Below are 22,186 nucleotides of genomic sequence, written 5' to 3'. Positions count from 1 at the left end.
CTATGTATAAAATACCTGACAATATCTAGAAGGAAAAAAATCATCTTAATTTGAAGGATAAATTGCTAAAACCCCCAAGATTTAACTTCACATGTAATTTCATCTCTATCGTGTCAATCATGTTTTTACTTTCAGTGGTGAGTTTCTTTTGATTTTTTTTAGATTGGGTCTTGGGAAGAGAGGAAGGCAGAGAAGCTTAGAGGTAGACCTGAGAACAATTGCCATAAATATTTTCAAGGTAACTAATTAGTTAACCTGACTGGTTCTCAATGTGTCTAGTGCAATGAGCTTGACAATGTTCGTACTGGTCATGAATCTAAGTTCACATCCTTTAGATGTTCGTTGATTTACCTCTGGAAGCGGGCAAATAAAACAGTTCGTAAATAGAAAAATTCAGTTTAAAAAAATTTAATGTGACAAAGACATGTATGCTATAACTTACTGATTGCTTTTGCATATAAACAGACTAAGCAATACATTCAAGTTTGAGGCAGTTTGAAGATGTCTCCAATGCTGTAGCTTGAAGAATCCAATTGTAAATGTGTATTGACATGCAAAGTTCAGTTTACTTACATGTCAAAACTTTGCAAATCTGGGCTGTCTGTCCATGCTGATCACATAAATATTGGTCTATCCTTCAGCCAGATTCTCTTTCTTTATTTCCATTAAGCAGTTTAATCATGTCAGCAACAGTAGAATCTTATCACACCAACTGAAAGTGTTGTTCTTCACCTAGTAGTATAGCAGGATGCATTAAAATAGTGATGCGCTTCAATAATTGGAGGAAAAGAAAAAAGGAAAAGAAAATTCAGTGCAATTATTATTTGGTGGTACCTGATATCGCTGGCAAAAGATTAAATTCACGCTCCAAAGTCCATTTAGATTCATTCTGATTGTTAATATTTACAATATACTCCTGGAAGTACCCATTAAAGGTTATTATTGATAGCGTGGCTCTGGAAAGTCCAAAGTAAGAAGGTAATAAGACAGTAGAAATATCATTTACAAGAAATTTCACAGGACATGTAAAGGTCCTTAATAAATAATATATATATTTTTTAATATGCAAGGAAAACACATTTTTATACGCAGAAGTAAGCATACATGTCATTATCAAATGATATAAATGCCCAACATCCTTTCAATGAGATCTGGACTTGAAACAATTAATTGCTACTGGCCACAAAGTACAAGGGGCCGGAATTTCAATTCACCAAACAAGAGACATTATGGGTTCATTGCTTGAGAACAGAGTTTAAGTGAAGCTGGAAGTCCAAACTCAAGGGAGACAATTGCTATTTACTTTTTGTTTCAAAATTTATCTTCTTTTTTATTTGTATTTCACAATGATAATGACAGCACTGATGCAAAAGGCTAAATGGCATGACTGGGTCTAAGCATACAAGTCTTAACACGGAACTCAACAAAAGCTAGGTTAATTGACACCCTTAACGTGAACCTATTCCCTAAACACTTGCTCAAAGGTTCCAACAAAAAAACAAGGGACTTGCTCACAGGCTTGGCAAAAAGTATACCAATGGTAGAACATTTGAATGGGAGAAAAAAGATATAGTTATCATAAATGTATCATCAAGTACAAATACTGCTTCCTTTCGTGATGCAAATTCCATATTAATCCTGATTTCTATTTTTAAAGAAACAAAATAATCACAAGGGAAATCATATTCAATTACACATTATACCAAACATGAAGTAAACATGGCCATTCAATTCAATTCTGATTCCAATTTGGAAACCAAACACGTAGAAAAATTGGTCATTCAATTCAGCTCCAATTCCACTTTATTAGAAGCTTGAAACAAACACGACCATTTGTTGACAAAATTTTAAAGCTACTTTGTGGTAACATGTAATGTAATTGATTCACCAAATATGGGAATCAAATAGAAAAGAAGAAAAATAAATAGCCTCCAGAAGCAGAAAATAAAGACACATAATAAAAGGCAATAGAAAAGGATGAGAGAGAACATATTTGAAGCCTGCACATATAGAAAACTAACCTACAAGCAACAAATTCAGTTGATGTGTCAGCAGCCTTGTCCACCTTGCGCACTACCACATAACTGTATTACATGACCTGATTAATAAGTCAATGCGTTTCAAACAACATAAATGTAGATAGGCATTATTGAACTAATGTAAGCTGAACAGGAAAATATGTCTACAACTTCAAGAATTACCTGAGAAATCATATTTGCCCATCAAGAAATATTTAGACACTACATTCCGTCTTTTGTTTCTAGAAGATCATTACTAGAGAAATCATTTTTTTGTTTCTTGAAGATCCTTTTATTCAGCTAAAAATATAGCTCAGAGTATCTCACAGAACTAAACAGTAAATTGCTTGTTCAATAGCAAATATGTACATACATTGCATGTGAACTTTTTTGTTCTGAACAAAATCCATGGCATTATTGAGTTATATTCGCCTTCATTTTAACTTTGTTTTTAATATTCTACAAACTATAGACGAAACTAACTTAAAAAGAAAAAGAAAACCTTAACCACCCCCTCCCCCAAAAAAAAAACCTTCAACCAAAAAAATAATGAATAATAATAATAAACAACTATAACAACCAAGTCTTAATCTCAAAGTAGTTAGGATAGGCCACATAGATCCTTTGTTGCCATTTAACTCTATTAGACACCTAGTCTATTTTAATATTCAAGACATGTAAATTATTTAATGTGACTTCTCTCCATATCATCTTAGTTTTCCCCTTTCTCATTCTCACTCCTTCCCCTATTAGAACAGTGATAACAATATAATAAATAAATAAATATGAGAAGAAAAAAAAAAAGACGATCCAGTAGTTCAATTGTATAGAAAACCTCCTCACAAGGTTTTAGATGCCAAGAGAAGGTTTTAAATACCCATACAAGTAGGGGTGTAATCGAGCCGAGCCGAGCCGAACTTTGTAAAGCTCAAGCTCGTTTATTAAAAAAGTTTGGAAGCTCGAGCTCGAGCTCTAATATTTGATTCGAGCTCGGCTCGAGAATTAAATATTATAATCGAGCTCGATTCGAGCTCGACTCGTGAAAGGCTCGTTCGATTTAATAACGAGCCTAACTCGAGCTCGAGCTCGAAAAGCTCGATTAAGAAGCTCGTTAATAAAACTCGAGCTCGAATTCGGAAAGCTCGATTAAGAAACTCGTTAAAAAAGCTCGAGACCGAGCTCAAAATTAAAAAATTTGATTTGAGCTCAAGTTTTGGCTCGAGCTCGAATTAATAATTACACTTTAATCAGTTTTTAATCATCATTAATTTAAATAATATAAAAAAAAATAGTAAATAAAAAAAATTACGTAACACAATTTATAACTAAAATAACACAAATAAATATAAATTCAACAACATAATAAAATTAGATTACACACAAAGTTTAATATCAAACGAATAAAGTTGATTCCAACTTCCAACAGTTGAAACAAGCTAATATAATTTAATTATCTTCATAATCATCTTCATGCTTGTTCAATTAGTTAACTTGAATTTCAACTTCAACATCCATATAACCTTAATTAATTATTATTAATAGACTTTGATAATTATTATCATCTTTTATATTGTATGCTTAATTATATACAAAAAATTTTTATAATTATACTTTAATTTTAAAATGTATATAATTTTTACAACTCAATTTATCATGTAGTACTATAATTTTAAAGAATACTTATTATAATAATTAATATTAATTATTTGTGATTATACATTAATTTTATGAAATCTTATTATAATAATTATATACAAAAGATTTTTATAATTTAATTTTAAAGAATATTAATTATAATAATTAATCTTAGTTATTTGTAATTTTCAATACTATAATTTTCAAGTATTTATAATAGTTTAAATTTTATAACTTTATAGTTATTTTTATTTTTTTAATAATATATGAACTTATTCATAAATTTATTTAACGAATTGGTTCACCAATTTATTTAAACAATATTACTCACGAGCCTATTTAACGAGTCTGCTCGTGAGCCTTCTCAACGAGCCTGCTCGCGAGCCTAAAAACGAGCCAGCTCGCGAGCCTAAAAACGAGCCAGCTCGCGAGCCTTAACGAGCCGAATACTATGGAGCTCAAGCTCAGCTCGTTTAAGTGACGAGCCTCAAAATTGAGCTCGAGCTTGGCTCGTTTAAAAAACGAGCCGAGCTCGGTCGAGCTTTTATCGAGTCGAGCCTCGAGTAGCTCACGAATAGCTTGACTCATTTACAGCCCTACATACAAGGTAGATCATGCCACCTCCCTCCCCCTCTAAGTGGGGTGTCATGTTTTATTTCATACTGCTTGTGATAACATTAGGAATTTAGGACAGCAACCAAGAAAAATAGGATTCAAGATACAAGTACAAGAAGAAGAAAAAATGTCCCACTCAATATTAAGAGATAATAATGTTTTTGGCACATAATTTCTTATTGTCTATGCTGCATATACAATAAAGGTGCTCAGGTAGTTCCATCAGGCTAGTCTTTTTTTATCTTTTTGCCATTTTGTTTTTCCCATAGAATTTATTTTAATTTAATATATAATTTTGTTTTTAACTTTTTAGTTGATTGTTTTGGCCTTTTTACAGCTCTCAAAATGATAGACATATATAACATGCAAGCAAAAGGAAATTTTTAAATCCTCTAAATTTAGTTTCGCCCCTAAAAAAGGAAAAAAACTATCTTTGAACCCATCCAATGACTTCAAGACTAAATTATCAGTGAAAAATGATTCACCTTTTCACTCCTGCTGGAACAGCATTATGAAGCACATGATGATGAGCTGGATCCAATGCATCATTTACAGAATCAGGCAAAATTGACCCAAGGAGACTACTTGATCTCCTACTTCTGGGAAGAAAATAGTTTAAACATGAAAGATTGGATGATTTACAAATTTTCATATGATTAATTATTTGAACATAAAACACAGAGCCTAAAAAGTAACCTGAAAAAACATCCAGTGCAAATGTGATAGAGCAGATAATATGCTCATTACAAGTTTACAATCATTGGATTTCAACAATTTCAGGTATCTCCCTTATTTTGATAGACATTATACTTATTTCTCTCCCACATGTAGCTTATATTGGAAGATTCCTTTTCCATAGACTAGAAATGTGATCATTTATTTATCATGATAAAAGGAAATGAAAACGAAAATCACACACACACACACATGCACACAATCACAAACATACATTTGAAGATGGAGAAAATTTGAGGGCAATTATTAGCTAAAGCTAAAAGGTGAAAAATGATGATCAATAGCACAAAAAAGATAATACCATGTGACTCTCGTCAATATGTCTAAGAAAGGTCATTGTGAACCAATTTTACAAATTAGATAGTAACTATACTCTATAGCACATTGCTGGTTTGCCAATAAAAAAGTGAAAACATTAAAAAAATGTAAGGATATTGGTGAACAAAAGCCTTGAACATTATAACTTGCTATTACCATTATAATTAGCAATCATCCTCAGCAATACGCTCCCAGCAATAATCCATAATAGTTTGCAGTTCTCACCTCTGATTTATAGCAAAACTCAGGGAGAAGACGTGAATAGAACCTGAAGAACTTGCTGCTACAAGAATATCTGGAAGTTGCATTGAAGGTCCAAAGGATAAGGAAAATATAGTTGATGGGTATGTCCCCCTTCTAAAACTATATGACTGCTCAAGAACAAGATAGAATCTCATTAGTAGAGTGGAAAGAATTCATGAAAGCCCATAGTGTCCATTAAAAATAAAAAATCCACCTCATAATGAGTCAAACGAATGGAGCAATAGAGAAAGAAGACTATGCATCATAAGTGTAAGTCTTGTATGGAATTGCAAAATGCTTGACCTAGCTATTAGAAGGATCAACATATGAGATCTACTAATCTGGTGATCAATCTTACTCGAGAATGAAGAAATAACAACAATAGCATCTATGCATTTTTCTTTACCGTATTTTCAAATAAGAAATCATTTTTGTAGTTATTTTTTAATCCACACACATTCTATAAAGATGTAATGAGCAAAATTTTGAAATCCGGTTTAATCATTAAATCCATAAAAGCATAGAGTTAAGGTTTAAGGTTTAAAGTTCCAAGGTTGAACAAGGGTTTAACTGATATTATTATTTATTAAATATTACAACATTAACAATAATGTTTTTTGTTGACTTATTTGTTGATCCTAACTGATTCTAGGGATATGATTTGATTAGAATTCTTAATTATCTCTATAATTATTATTTGATTATTTGTTTTCTGTTTAGATATAATTCTTTGTGCATAAATAGTCATGTATACCAATTGTAAAGATTAAGAGTGAAATACAAGAATACTCTAAATTTTCCCAAAATTCTTCACGGTATCAGAGTCTTTTCCTGATTTTAGGGTTCAAATTCAATTTTTTCTCTTTAGGGTTTCAAAATCCTAGATCTACCTTTCTTGGTACTAACCCATCTAGGAGCCTTTCCTCCTCTCACCGCCGACACCAGGAGAATCGCCGAACTGTCGCCGACCGATCGCCTAGCTTCGACACCAAAAAAGTCTGCGCGTGAGGCTCACGCGCCTCCCCTTCCAGGCGCGTGACCCATTGCCTGACACTGCTTCGCCGCTCCAATCACTCCAACGACGATTCCGACCATCTTTTCGGCCTTCCCGTGCTGCTACCCGATCTTTTGGTGAATCGATTGGGTTCTCTTGTGTGTACAACCTTGGGTACCTCCTACTCTTTCACGGTTCATAAATCTTTACCATGGCAGAAGGTAAAAGGGTCTCGATTCCTAACTCTAATAATTCTTCCTTGCAAATTAGTCCCATAAAACTTGATGGAACCAATTATCTTGCTTGGTCAAGGTCTTGTTTGTTGTTTATCAAGGCTAGAGGACTGCAGCGCTATGTCACTGGTAATAAAAAAACAACTGGATGAGAGTGATCCAGATTTTCCTCAATGGGACTCAGATAATTGTCTTGTTATGATATGGTTACTTAACTCTATGCAACCTCATATCTCTAAGTCCTATTTGTTAATTGATACTGCTGCAAAAATAAGGAAGGTTTTGTCCTTAATTTATTCCAAGATTGGGAATGATGTTTAAATTTATGATATTCGGAATAAGATTCATGGTACTAAGTAAGGAGAAATGACTATCTCCCAATTTTATTCTGAGTGTTGACTTATTTGCTGATCCTAACTGATTATAGGGATATGATTTGATTTGATTAGAATTCTTAATTATCTCTTTATTTGATTATTTGCTTCCTGTTTAGATATAATTTTTTGTGTATAAATAATCATGTAGACCAATTGTAAAGATTAAGAGTAAAATACAAGAATACTCTAAATTTTTCCAAAATTCTTCATGGTATCAGAGCCTCCCATCCAATGTTGGGCCTCCCATAAATATGTCACGCACCAGTAAAATTCGGAGCGTGAAGGAGTGTGTTAAATCCCACATCGGTTTTGGAAAGGAGTAATGTGCCCCTTATATGGGCCATAGGCACTCCTCCCCCTTGAGCTAGCTTTTGGGGTGAGTTAGAGCCTTTGCCTTGTCTATTTCCTCTGTATCTATTCTACAGAATTGGAAAAAAGCTCTTACAGATTGGTAAAAATGAGACCTGAGAGCTTGGCACTCTCCCACCTGGGAAGAAACTCGTTGGCTGTAAGTGGGTGTTTACAGTAAAACACAAAGCTGATGGCACAATTGAACGGTTTAAGGCTAGATTGGTTGCTAAAGGATTCACCAAAACCTATGGAGTGAGTTACCAAGAGACATTTGCCCCAGTTGCAAAAAAGAACTCAACCAGAGTTCTGTTATCTTGCGCAACCAACTTGGATTGGGACTTGCAACAGTTTGATGTGAAAAATGATTTCCTCTATGGAGATTTAGAGGAAGAAGTGTTCATGGAAATTCCTCCTGGGTTCGCTGATGAGAAGACACAAGAGAAGGTATGCAGATTAAAAAAGGCTTTGTATGGGCTAAAACAATCTCCCAAAGCTTGGTTTCAAAGGTTTAGCAGAACCATGATGTCCTTTGGTTACCAACAAAGCAATGCTAATCACACTCTATTTATCAAACATCACAAGGCCTCACCCTTCTTATTGTGTATGTTGATGATATAGTGGTGACAGATGATGACAAAGAGGAAATGTCTCAACTAAAGAGGTTGTTAGCTCAGGAATTAGAAATCAAAGATCTAAGAAAATTGCAATATTTCCTAAGTATCAAGGTGGCTAGATCAGAAAAAAGAATTTTTATCTCCCAAAGAAAGTATATTATGGATATTTTGGAAGAAACTAGTATGATGGAATGTAAACCAGCAGAATCTCCCATTGCAAGTAATCACAAGCTGGAAGCAGGAACTGATGAGTTCGTGGATATTGGAAGATAACAGAGATCGGTAGGAAGGTCGATTTATCTCTAACACACTCGACCGGATATAGTCTATGCTATTAGCTTAGTCAGCCAATTCATGCATAACTCTCGCGAGACTCATATGCAGCCTGTACTTCGCATATTGAGATATCTAAGGTTTGCGCCAAGGAAAGGGCTTCTTTACTCCAAACATGGTCACCTCCGAATTGAAGCTTTTACAGATGCAGATTGGGCAGGATCTCTCGATGACAGGAGATCCACCTGTGGCTACTGCATAGTTGTGGGAGGAAACCTTGTCACGTAGAGGAGCAAAAAACTAAGTGTTGTTGCTTGGTCAAGTGCTAAAGCAGAATACAGAGCAATGACCCAAGGTGTGTGAACTCTTATGGTTGCAGAAGTTATTGGAGGAGTTGAGGTTGCCCGAGAGAGACAAGATAACTTTGTATTGTGACAATAAAACTGATACGAGCAAGGAAATAATACGATGCTTCAAAGATTTAAAATGGGAAACTCCAAATCATGATAAATCAAGTTCCCATCACTTAATTCAAGGCTTACGAGATGAGAACTATATTTGGGAAGTATGGGAGAATAAGGAAACAAGTTGCACTCTCTTCAACACATGTGGACGCACAATACAATTTCAGATCGCATAATGCATGTATGGCCAAATTGCATTTAGACCAATTTTGTTATTTTTGTATTTTAGTATTTTGTGGGATTTGTTTTAAATTAATTTGGCCTATATTAAAAGCCAAATTCGTGCAGCCCATTTAAGAAGGAGATTTCTCCAAGACAATTTAGGAAAATGATCTTTAATGTAATGTAGGTTTGATTATTTGACTAGATACACTTCCTATATTGTAATTACACCTTCCTACAATAGAATTAGGGTTTGAAGGCTATAAAAACACCCTTAAGGTAGCAACCACAAGAGGAAAACGAATAAAGATGATGTTATGAACAATATTTGGTTCTTCTCCACTATTTAGCAACTTATCAAGATCTAACCCTGTAGCGTTCTAATATGGATATCCTCCATGCTTAGTTAACTTATCAAGAATTTCTTGTGGCGTTCTCGAAACTGGAATCGCTTGATTATCTATGTTTCTAATCACATTGGTTGGTTAGAGGTATAGTAAAGCAACCTTCGCTTGATTATCTATGTTTCTAATCACATTAGTTGGTTAGGGGAGTAGTAAAGCAACTTTTTGAAATATATCTTTGTCTTGTTCTTTATCAAGTTGTGTGACGGGGTTTTTTATCACATGTTGGTCCTGGGTTCCGCATCAGTTGGTATCAGAGCACGGTGATAGATAAATTCCTATTTATCTATATTTATTTATTTCGTAAGTTTTTTTTTATTTTTTTACTCTATCTTATTTTTTTTATTTTAGTTTATGTTATAATTTCTCTCAAAAAAAAAACAAAGAAAAAAAAAATTCAGTTATATTTATATAAAAAATAAGAAGAAAAATTTTTTATTTTAGTAGTGTGAGTTTTTTTTTATTAAAAAAAAGTGAGATAAAAAAAAAGTGAAAAAAAATCGTTTCAGTTGTTTGATTTAAAAAAAAAAAAAGGAAAAAAAGAGGAGAGATGTCAAAATTTAGTGTTTTATTCGCAAAATGTCATACTGAATTTAAAGAGGATCCCATGTCTGTCGATTCTTTTCTTGTCATTATGGTTGAAGATTCGAGGACGAATCTTTTCGAAAAAGGAGAGAATGATACGAGCAAGAAAATAATACGATGCTTCAAAGATTTAAAATGGAAAACTCCAAATCATGACAAATCAAGTTCCCATCGCTTAATTCAAGGCTTACAGATGAGAACTATATTTGGGAAGTATGGGAGAATAAAAAAACAAGGCACTCTCTTCAACACATGTGAACACACAATACAATTTCAAATCGCGTAATGCATGTATGGCCAAATTGCATTTAGACCAATTTTGTTATTTTGGTATTTTAGTATTTTGTGGGATTTGTTTTAAATAAATTTGGCCTATATTAAAAGCCAAATTCGTGCAGCCCATTTAGGAAGGAGATTTCTCCAAAACAATTTAGGAAAATGATTTTTAATGTAATCTAGGTTTGATTATTTGACTAGATACACTTCCTATATTGTAATTACACCTTCCTACAATAGAATTAGGGTTTGAAGGGTATAAAAACACCCTTAAGGTGGCAGCCACAAGAGGAAAACGAATAAAAATGATGTTATGAACAATATTTAGTTCTTCTCCACTATTTAGCAACTTATCAAGGTTTAATCTTGTGGCGTTCTAATATGGATATCCTCCATGCTTAGTCAACTTATCAAGAATTTCTTGTGGCGTTCCTGAAACTGGAATCGCTTGATTATCTATGTTTCTAATCACATTGGTTGGTTAGGGGTGTAGTAGAGCAACTTTCGCTTGATTATCTATGTTTCTAATCATATTAGTTGGTTAGGAGTGTATTAGAGCAACTTTTTGGAAGATATTTTTGTCTTGTTCTTTGTCAAGTTGTGTGACAGGGTTTTTGATCACAGGTTGGTCCTGGGTTCCGCATAAAAAACTGCTATAAGTATAGCACAAAATCCAGTCTATACTTAACAAACGGTGTCTTAAGCCTAGTTCTTGTGACTTCTACTGGGCAACTTGTGGATGTGTTTACTAAAGGACTCAACAACAAGATCTACCATAACCTGATTTGCAAGTTGGGCATGTGCGACATCTTTGCACCAACTTGAGGGAGAATGTTGACTTATTTGCTGATCCTAGCTAATTCTAGGGATATGATTTGATTTGATTAGCATCTTTAATTATCTCTGTAATTATTATTTGATTATTTGCTTCCTGTTTAGATATAATTCTTTGTGTATAAATAGTCATGTAGACCAATTGTAAAGATTAAGAGGAAAATACAAGAATACTCTAAATTTTCCTAAAATTCTTCATATATGTAACAAGTTGGGCATAACATCTATACTCCAACTTGAGGAGGAGTGTTATAGAAAGTAAATATGTTAATATAGAAAGTAAATATTGATAGATGTGTTAGTTGCCTAATCTTAGGGATTGCATGATCATAGTCTTGATTTCTTGATTTCCTTTTCTTTCTAGATACAGTTTCTCATGTATAAATATGTTGTGATCTCTACTGTAATAGATACAACAAATATTACCTTTCTACATCTACAAAAGGGCACTGTTAGGATCGTAGATGGTTCTTCCAACAAATATTACCTTTCTACATCTACAAAAAGACACTGTTAGGATCACAGATAGTTCTTCCACTCCTATCTCTAGCATCAGTTCTATTATTTGTACTTCAAATATAAAGCTATCCTCTGTTCTTCATGTTACTTATTTTCCTATTAATCTTTTATCTGTTAGTGCTCTCACCAAAGCACTTAATTGTAAAATTGATTTTTTTCCTAATTATTGTATTATTCAGGACCTTTAAACTGGGAAGAGGAATGACAATGGTAGACTGCAGGATGACTTATATATGTTGGAAGGGAATCTGAGTCTGAATTCACCTCGAGCTCTTTTTAGAAGAAATTAGGATGTGAACCAAGAAATCATACAGTGGCATCGACGATTAGAACACCCATCCTTTTTTGTTTTAGAGAAATTTTATCCTGCTTTATTTTCTAAGCCTCAGAGTGATTCTTTAGTCTGCGATGCTTATGAGTACGCTAAGCATACAAGAACCTCTTATCCCTCAAGTAACAATAGGAATATGATTCCTTTTGTGACCATCTATTCTGACGTTTGGAGACTTACTCAAACGGTCTCATTATCTGGTAATCATTGGTTTATTACTTTTATTGATTGTTGCACTCGTATGACTTGGGTTTATTTGATAAACGCAAAGAATGGTGTGTTTTCTTGCTTTCAATATTTTCACAAGATGGTTTGTACTCCATTTGATACTAAGATAAAAATTTTGAGAACTTATAATGGTACAGAGTACATGGATGGACGTTTTTATGCTTATCTAGAATCTAATGGGATACTTCATCAAACTATTGTCCTTACACTAATATCCAAAATGGTATTGCTGAAAGAAAAAATAGGCACATATTGAAAGTAGTTTGATCTCTCCTATTCACCGTGAACCTTCCAAAAACCTATTGGGGGAGATGCACTCTTAACCACAGTTTATCTCATTAATAAAATGCCTCTCAAACCTTTTGCCTGTAAAATCCCTTTAGAGGTGCTACAAGGGAAAAATGCTTATACTGTTCCACTAAAGGTGTTTGGATGCATGTTTTTTGTTTATACTAGAACAGGTGGGAAGCTTGATCTGAGGGCTCTTAAATGTGTGTTTGTTGGATACTCTCCTACACAGAAGAGTTACAAGTGTTACCACCTTGCATCTAGAAAATACTTTGTCAGTATGAATGTTTCATTTAGAGAGACTGAACCTTACTTCAATACTGCCCCATCACCTCTTCAGGAGGAGAACAATGAGAAAGAAGAGATGATTGCTAGTCTTATACCTCTAGAGCATTTTACTATGGAGGAGACTGCTATATAGGGAAGACTAATGGTGATAAAAAAAAATAATTGGGCGTTTGGATAAACCAAATTTAAGGAAATACTCAATAAGAGACATTACAAAAGCAAAAAAAAGTCATTGTGCAATCTACTCAGTGTCATGAATCTTTTTTTTCTCCATCTGGTGAGTCATCCCTAAACCTTGAGCCCATTGATGATCTAGATAAACCAATTGCTCAACGAAAAGGAGTTAAGTCTTGCACAAAGCACTCTATTTCTAATTTTCTCTCTTATGATTCTTTGTCTCCATCCTATAGAGCCTTTGTCTTATCTATTTCCTCCGTATCTATCCCATAAGATTTGAAGGAAGCTCTCAAATATTCTAATTGGAAGGGAGCAATGATTGAAGAAATAGGATTGGAAGGAAACTCTCAAAAATTCTAATTGGAAGGGAGCAATGATTGAAGAAATAAAAGTTTGGACTAAAAATGAGACCTGAGAGTTGATATCTCTTCCACCTGTAGAAAAACCAGTTGGCTATAAATGGGTGTTTACTGTGAAGTACAAAGCAGATGGATCAATTGAAATATTCAAGACTAGACTAGTTGCCAAGAGATATATTTAAACCTATGGAGTGGATTACCAGGAGACATTTGCCTCTGCTGCCAAAATAAACTCAATCGGAGTATTGTTATCTTGCGCTGCCAATCTTAACTGGAACCTACAACAATTTAATGTGAAAAATGCATTCCTCCATGGAGACTTGGAGGAGGAAGTGTATACGGAAATTTCTCCTGAATTTGCTGATGAAAAAATACAAGGAAAAGTGTATAGGCTAAAAAAGGCTTTGTATGGGTTGAAGCAGTCACCCAAAACTTGGTTTGATTGATTCAGCAGAACAATGATTTTTTTTTGCTATCAACAGAGTAATGCTAACCATACTCTATTTATCAGACATTACAAAGGTAAAATTACTCTGTTAATAGTCTATGTTGATGACATAGAAATAATAGGAGATAACACTGAAGAGATGACTCGGCTGAAAAAGCTTTTCACTCAGGAGTTCGAAATTAAAAATTTAGAAAAACTTCAATATTTCCTAGGAATCAAACTTGCTAGATCAAAAAAGGAAACTTTTATTTATCAGAGAAAATACATTCTGGATATTTTGAAAGAAACCGGTATGTTAGACTGCAAACAAGAAGAAACTCCCATTAAGAGCAATCACAAATTACAAGCAGGGATTGGTGAATCAGCAGATATTGACAGATATCAGAGGTTAGTAGGCAGACTGATTTATCTTTCGCATACGCGACTAGATATAACATATGCAGTCAGCTTAGTCAGTCAGTTTATGCATGATTCACGTGAGTCTCACATGTAAGCTATTTTTCACATTTTGTGATACTTAAAGTCTGCTCCTGGAAAAAGTCTCATGTTCTCTAAACATGGTCATCTCCGCATACAAGCATTCACAGATATCGATTGGGTTGGATCTCTTAATGATAGATCGACTAGCGGTTACTGCACACTAGCAGGAGGAAACCTTGCAAGAAACAAAGTATTATTGCTCGATCAAGTGCTAAGGTGGAATATAGAGCGAGGACACAAGGTGTTTGTGAACTTCTATGGTTGCAAAGATTGTTGGAGGAATTAAAACTGTTGGAGAGGGACAAACTCCTCTTGTACTGTGACAACAAAGCTGTCATTACTATAGCTCACAATCCAGTTCAACATGATCGAACGAAGCACATAGAGATTGATCGACATTTCATTAAAGAAAAATTAATAAATGGTGTCTTGAGATTAGATCATATAACTTCCGATGAACAATTAGCTGATACGTTTACCAAAGGGCTCAGCAGCAAGACTTAACACATATTGGTTTGCAAGTTGGGCATGTGTGATATTTTTGCACCAACTTGCAGGGAGTGTTGACCAATATAGAAGGTTACTAATTGGAGGATTCAGATCTTTGAGATCCTAATTAGGCTTAATTATAAGGATTTTATTCTTATTGTAAATATTCCTAATTTAAGTTAATTCTCTGTGTATAAATACTCAAACCTTTTAAAAATCAATCAAATTGGAATAGAATTGAAGTAAGTATGTTTATATACAGATTACAAGATCTTATTAAGGCAACTCCTAAAAATCCTCTATCAATTAATTAGAATCAATTAACCTATAATTATGTAATCTCCTTTAATTATGTATAGATTATTTTCACACTCCAATATAATTAATGCTTTCATATATTTTACAATAATTGTTAAAATAAGTCTAGTTAGATTTTTAAGATATAATTTGAAATTTTAAATAATAATATTCAATTATATATAATAGATAAATACTTAAATTAAAAAGTTTATAATAACAAATGAAAAATAAATAATAATATGTTAAAATTATATAACATAACAAATACAAAAATTTATGTATTTTTTCTCTATAAAAGATAATAAACTAAAAATGTAGTAATTAGTTTAGCTAATAAAATAAATTATTCATACCATTAGTTATTAAATTAAAATTTTTCTTTATAATTGTCAGTTATAGGTTCATACTCATTTTTATTGATGTAATTTCACCATAAAAATTTATATACAAGAAACGAGTAGTCAAAAAATGAGAAATATATGAAGAAATTCATGTGGTAAACAATTTGAGTCATCTTGGAGGTTCTAGGATCAAATCCTGGTGGTCTGGTACCAGCAGGGTCATTTTTTTTTGTTAGAGGCGAGTGGTTCAATTTGAAAAATCCGATTCAAATCGGCCAAGTTAATGTTTTGCTGATTACTCAGTCAATTCATGATGGTTTATACCAACTCTCTTAAATTCAGGGTCTTATAGTTGAACCAAACTGGACCATGGTCCTATTTCAAATTAAACTTGTCAAATCATCCGGTCCAATCTAGTTTAACCAACCATGATAATGACAAACAAATGCAATCAGATTGTTGATTTTAATCTCATAGTTTCTATTCCAGGTTCTCCTCTTCTTCACATATGTTTCACCGCAAGTCAAAGCCACTTATGCACATCTACCAAGCAAATTCTGCCTTAAGAGTTTTATAACAGCATCTAAAAAGTAAAATGTCTTAGCCATTTTGCCTATACATCATATGCTTTTGTATATAAATATATATATTTGTAAACTGTCAATCACATTCAGATATACAATGAGCCAAAAGTTATCCATCAGAAACAGGATATATTGTCACTCACCTTCGTTGCTTCTAGAACTAGATGAACTCTAATTATGGTTCCCTGTTCAGATGCTGTAGCAATGTACATTCCATTTGAAGAAAGGGTAACTGCAGCCAGTGGCGCACGATGAGCATCTATCTGCAAGTATGTTCAACAATTACATATACAAATGCAAAAGGATGCACAAAAAAAATAAAAGTAAATTAATAATCTGATTATATTCTAATCGCTAAGGAAAAAAGATAAAATATGAAACCTCAGGAACAAGCATATATATTGGCATCCACTGTAAACAAAGTAAATGGATGTCTAAATAAGTTTATATACGCATATTTGTTAGCATCAATGTCCTGTATGATCATCATTAATAAAATAAGTTGTAAATTATAGAAATTCAAAAGAACTAAAAATCTCTTTCTGTTCTAATATAATTCTGGAAAAACAAAAAAGAAAAGCTGGAAACTTTTAATTATAAATGTATTGATTCCTAATAAAGACAAAGCACAATTAAATAGACAAGGAACAGCAAAGAGATCAATAATAAGTAACAAGTTCAAGTTCATAGAAGATAAAGACAAATTTTTGAAGAGCTAGCTATAGGTGCTTGAGAAGTAAATATTGATAGACGTATCAGTTGCTTAATTTTAAGGATTGCATAATTATACGCTTGATTTTCCTTCCTGTTTAGATACAGTCTCTTGTGTATAAATAGCTTGTAATTTCTGTTGTAATATATAACAAATATTGCCATTCTACAGGAACAAATAGAGAAGGAAGTACAAAAAGACTCTTCTCTACAAAAAGATTATTCAGGACTTGCAAGAAAATGCTGCTGTGTATCCACATTACACCTAGGTTCAGAACAAATTATATTGTAAAGGCAGATTGGTGATTCCAAAAACATCAGCCTAGGTACCTAAGTTGCTGAAAGAGTTTCATTCTTCTCCCTTAGGAGGTCATGCAGCAGCCTTCCGTACGCACAAAAGGCTTGCTTCGAATTTGTTTGGCCAGGGATGATGAAGTCTATTCAACAGTTTGTAGTTGAATGTTTGATTTGTCAAGAGCACAAGTATGAAATTGCTTCTCTTGCAAGCTTGCTTCAAACCCTGCCAATTCCAAATCAAATATGGGAAGATATTTTCATGGATTTTATCACGGGTCTTCCTAACTCACATGGGATGGATGCAATCTTGGTGGTGGTTGATCGATTTACCAAATATGCTCATTTTGTGAGTCTGCGACATCCGTATACTACCAAACCAGTAGTTGATCTATTTGCAAGAGAAATTTTTGGTTACATGGCATGCCAAGATCGATTGTTAGTGATCGAGACCCTATATTTTTAAGTCATTTCTGATCAGAATTGTTCCGTAATCAAGGGACTCAACTCAAAATGAGTACTGCCTATCACCCGGAAATAGACGGTCAAACGAAAGTGTTAAACCGGAGTTTGGAGACATATCTGTAGAGTAGAGTTTCACTTCTGAACAACCAAAGCACTGGAACAAATGGATTGCTTGGGCAGAATATTGGTATAATACCAGCTTTCAAACAGCAGCACGCATGACACCCTTTAAAGCAGTTTATGGTAGAGAACCTCCTATCTTGGAGCAATTTCTACCTAGTGAAACTAAGATAGAAGCGGTAGCACAGGATTTGGCAAATAGAGATGAGTTGCTATGTCAATTGGCCTTCAATCTCTCCAAGGCTCAACAAAGAATGGTTCGAGCAACAAATAAACATAGAAGGGAGGTGAACTTTGCTGTTAGTGATTCTGTTTTCTTAAAGTTGCGTCCTCACAAACAATCCATTCTAAAATAGGTCATTTCTCCCAAATTATCTGCTTGTTGTTTTGGACCATTTATTATTGAAAAGAAGATAGGGAAGGTAACTTATAAACTAAGGTTACCCGAATCATCCAGAATACATCCCGTATTCTATGTTTTCCAACTGAAAAGGGTCATTGGCTCTCATGATGTAATACCAGAACTCCCAAAAGGTTTGGAGGGGAAAACCTGTTGAAGAAGCAACCTGGATGTCTTATGTGGATATTGCCAATCAATTTCCTCACTTTATTGAGGACAAGGCTAAACTTCATGAAGATGGTAATGATAGAGGCAACTATGACGTGGCAAGAATAAGGTACCTAGCTACACAGCCTCAACCTCTAAAAGTGTACTACAGAAAGAAATTCAAGAATCAGAAGGAAGGACAAGTGGAAGAATATCATAAAGGACAGATGGAAAAGAATTATGAGGAGGTCATATGGTTAGAGAGAATCGCGGAGCGACTGTCTGGAGGGGAGTGAGCTGTCATGACAGAAGAAGGGTTTTAAGAAGAGGAGAGAGCAGAGAGGGGGTATGCATGGTTTTATTACTGTAATTCGCCTCGCCTAGGCTATCTTTAGCTAGATTTCTTTTCTTTTTCCTTTCCATTGTATTTCCTAAATTAGTAATGTATCAACCTTGACTTGGACTTAAAGTAGAAAAGTCCACTCTCTATCACCAATACATTTTCTCCATTAGCTCCTAACTCTATCAAAAGAACTCCCATAAAAATTTATAATCAACCAAACAAAATCATGTGAATTTTGGCTCCTTATCACATATTATTCACATTAATCATTTTCAAAATATAGTTTGCCACCTCACAATGTGACTGGAGTTCCATGACATTATAGACCAAAACTGATCCTTTGGTTGTACTAGCAGGAAGAGCCAAAAAACAACCATCCAAACTGGGGGAGAATGCACATAGTCCTGAGGAACGAAAGAAAGTTTTCATAGAAGTTAACATTAAAGAAAGTAAGGTTTTACACAAATAAAAAATAAAGTCAAAGCAAAAATTCTAGATCATCTGGAAATTAGAATTGTTATTATCCCCCCACTTCTAGAACTAAATAACTTCAGCAGTCATTCCATGTGCTTTCTTTTAAAACAATAGTTGGCACACAGAAATTTCAGTGGGCCCAAAACACGAAGATGTTAGATTCAGAAAAAAAAAGTTGAAAAGCAATAAGTACTGCAAACAAAACTTATAGATACAAAAATTTTACTAAAGCCACCGGTTAGAAGATGAAAAAAGGTTTTCCATCTACGTCAACAAGTTTGGACCAAGCAGCTGACAAAGGGCTACAATCCCAGCCCATGAGAGAATAAGCTACATAGACCAGAAAACAGATTAATGAAAACTAGATAGGTACTTGAGGGATTAAATCAAAAATATGCTCATCATAATACAGAAAATTATCATTGCTGTGTTACTTATAAATGCAGTGTTAGAATATGATGCCTATAAGATCAAAATCATGCAATATGTACCAGAAGCTTTTATCTTAAATTTGACATTCACACTTATAGCATTGCAATTGAAAATTAATTTTAATTCGTTCTTCCACAAGATGGAGAAAAAGTGAAGAAAAAAAATCCATTTTTTCCCATTATCAATTTGCTACTTAGAGTTAAACACCAAAGTTTATCAAGATATGTGAATGCTAATACAAATACAAAACTAACAAATTCTAACCACACCTTTTGTGTTTGGAACTGTATCAAGAGTATCCAGTATTGCAAGACTATTTGAGTCATAAATGTAAGTCTTTTCTTGCAAAACAACAACAAGCCTGCAATGATGAAGAAGTGACAACAAATCAAAACCAAATGCAAAAATATTAAAATAACATAGAAATAAGGTATTCACTATTTGTAATATACTGTAAATCAAACTGAAGTCAAACTGTATTAACAAATTCAATCGGTTTTATAGGATTTGAAGCTTGATTTGCTTTCCCATTTGATAAAATCCAAAGCAAATTGTAAACCAAACTATGCCTAAATTTTATAATCTCTCATTTTATCCAAAACAGATCCTTTTACCTTTTTCTATTTAAACGAACAGCAAGAATTGAAGTTAAAAAATTCAATTCCCGGAGAGCAGTTCCAGTGGTAGTATTGAACAAACAAAGACGCCGTGGGGATAAAGAAGGCTGCTTGAATTCAACGGCACACTTAATCAGTAATACAACTTGAAAAAGCATAGAAGAGGAAGGGCAAACATAAAAAATAAAAAAAATCCTCATCACCTGCTCACCAGCTCCAACAATAGCAAGAAGACTAGAACTATACAGCATTTCAACTATGATAAAAGCTCCAACAGCTACAAAAGTAATCAGAAGCTATTTGAGCAATTTAAAAAGCAAATTAAACAAGAACAGTGGAAAATTTTCGAGAAATTGAGAACCAGCCTCGTTCATAACAGAGACGACCAGAGTTTGGATCAAAAATTTTGAAGCCATCACGAGTGCTAACTGCAAAACCACTGCACAGAAACGAAAACTTAGTCAGAATCGAATTGCAGAAAAGAGTGATAATCGAGGAATTGAACGAATACCTGTTATCTTGATTGAAAGAAGCGCAGAAGATTGAAGAGTTGGAGGAGGACTCGGTAGTCATTGTTGGGGAAGAAGGTAGTTTAATTTTACAGGAATTTGATTATCAGACATTCTATTAAGGTCTGTTCGCGCTTTGGTCTTCGATGGGAAGAAAACAGAAAACAGAACATATTGAAAATAGAAAGTCCAGCGGTAAAACTTACAAGGGACGTAAATGCTTTCTTTTTCGGGATGTTCACAGCTAAGGTGGGCTCTGGGTTCAGGGCTTCTTTAATTTAACTTTTAGATACATCCTCTGATTATTGCAAATAACTAAGTTTTAATTTCTCATTATTATTTTCAAATTAATATATATCAATTTATTATATTAATAAAATAAATATAAAATATTAATTGATTATACAAAATTTATAATAATTAATGGATATACATCATTTTTATAATATAGTAATGAATATTATAATTTTCACAAAGAATAGAATATTATAACCATGGCATTTATAGAGTTAATTTTTTTTTTTTGAAAATTTTATAGAGTTAATTTAAAACACTAATAAGCCGCTGAGATGTATCAATTATTAATTAGTTTTCTTAAAGTCTATCAAATCTTTTTAATTTATCTATTTGGGTACATATATGATGAATGCTGGATTTTATCATCCCGCTATGAGATCAAACCCATAATGACAGTCCTGATTCTGAGGCCTCTAAGTCCTCTCGATGGGCCGGTCCAGTCCATTCGGTCCTAAGATCGGACCTCCTCTGGGCTTTAGCCTTAATTTCGTCTTCCAACTCAATTCGAAGGAGAAAAAGTAGCCGGCCCATCTGCCTAGTGGGTCCATCCGCATGCGTACCAGGAGAGAATTAAATGGCCATTACATATGGAGCAGAGATTTGATATTTTCGTACGTCCGTATCAATATGGCAAAGACAGGTGGCCTAATGGCAGTAAGACCGTTACACGTCACTGACAGACGAAGAAAAATAATAAAAGGAGAGAAGCATTCTCCTCTCCGAATAAGCATACACAATTCTTATAAAACCCTATTTTCTGGATCTCAGATCATCAATATAAATTATTAGTTGCATTCAAAAATTATTTATTTCATTTGAATTACTGATTGATAGTGCAGTCGATTTTATTTAATTTAAAATTCAATTAAATTCGCATAATAAAAATAAATTAACTAAGAGATTAATAGTAGAAAAGTACCTTAAAATTGTTAACTTTTAATGAATTTATTTTCCTTAACAAATATATATACTTTATTTTACGTAATTATTTACTCTATCCTATTATTATGAATGGCCATTAAATTTAATGGATTTTTAATAACATCGTTAACACTATGATAGATTTATTAAAAATATATACATGGAGTGTGTCTATTAAAACTCGAAAACTTTAGAGTTTTCAAGTCACTATTTTTATTAAAATTGTAAACTTATTATAAACTTTTTATTTCTTTATTTTCAATATTTTTTAAGAAAAATAAATCTATTATTATCATGTTCTTTTATTTTTATTTAAATAAAATATATTTTCTCAATCGATTCATTTATTTTCTTTCTCCATTAAATAAAATAAAAAATTTAATTTTCAAATTATATATTTCATTAATAACAAATTTATTAGAACATAGTTAACAGAAAATTTATTTTTTTTGTATGCAAAAAATTTATATTTTGGATTGAAATAAAATTTAGG

The 22,186-nt window shown here is 33.2% G+C and overlaps 1 protein-coding gene across 5 annotated transcripts; it reads right to left on the bottom strand.

Annotated features, from left to right (window-relative positions):
* Window positions 1–212: 212 nt before the first annotated feature.
* Window positions 213–20,716, bottom strand: LOC110617778 (autophagy-related protein 18b). Of its 5 annotated transcripts, XR_006350993.1 has the most exons (13): window positions 20,478–20,714; window positions 20,332–20,405; window positions 20,170–20,243; window positions 19,964–20,073; window positions 19,619–19,710; window positions 18,735–18,847; window positions 16,107–16,226; window positions 5,547–5,692; window positions 4,754–4,867; window positions 2,022–2,084; window positions 835–956; window positions 443–732; window positions 213–353 (listed from the first exon to the last, which is right to left on the bottom strand). XR_006350993.1 is itself a non-coding variant. In XM_021760771.2 (12 exons), exons 1-12 carry the CDS (start codon window positions 20,537–20,539, stop codon window positions 704–706), a joined length of 1,119 nt encoding a protein of 372 aa, XP_021616463.1. In that variant the 5' UTR covers window positions 20,540–20,714; the 3' UTR covers window positions 381–703. The 5 variants fall into 5 exon arrangements, 1 of the variants encoding a protein (XP_021616463.1); XR_002488434.2 differs by lacking the exon at window positions 213–353 and having other exon boundaries at window positions 381–732; window positions 2,022–2,098; window positions 20,478–20,716; XR_002488433.2 differs by lacking the exon at window positions 213–353 and having other exon boundaries at window positions 381–732; window positions 835–916; window positions 20,478–20,715.
* Between the last annotated feature and the right edge of the window lie 1,470 nt (window positions 20,717–22,186).

Source organism: Manihot esculenta, chromosome 6 (assembly GCF_001659605.2).
Source record: "Manihot esculenta cultivar AM560-2 chromosome 6, M.esculenta_v8, whole genome shotgun sequence".
Taxonomy (NCBI): Eukaryota; Viridiplantae; Streptophyta; class Magnoliopsida; order Malpighiales; family Euphorbiaceae; genus Manihot; species Manihot esculenta.
Note: the sequence above shows the minus strand (reverse complement) of the source record. Positions and strands in the feature narration are given on the sequence as shown.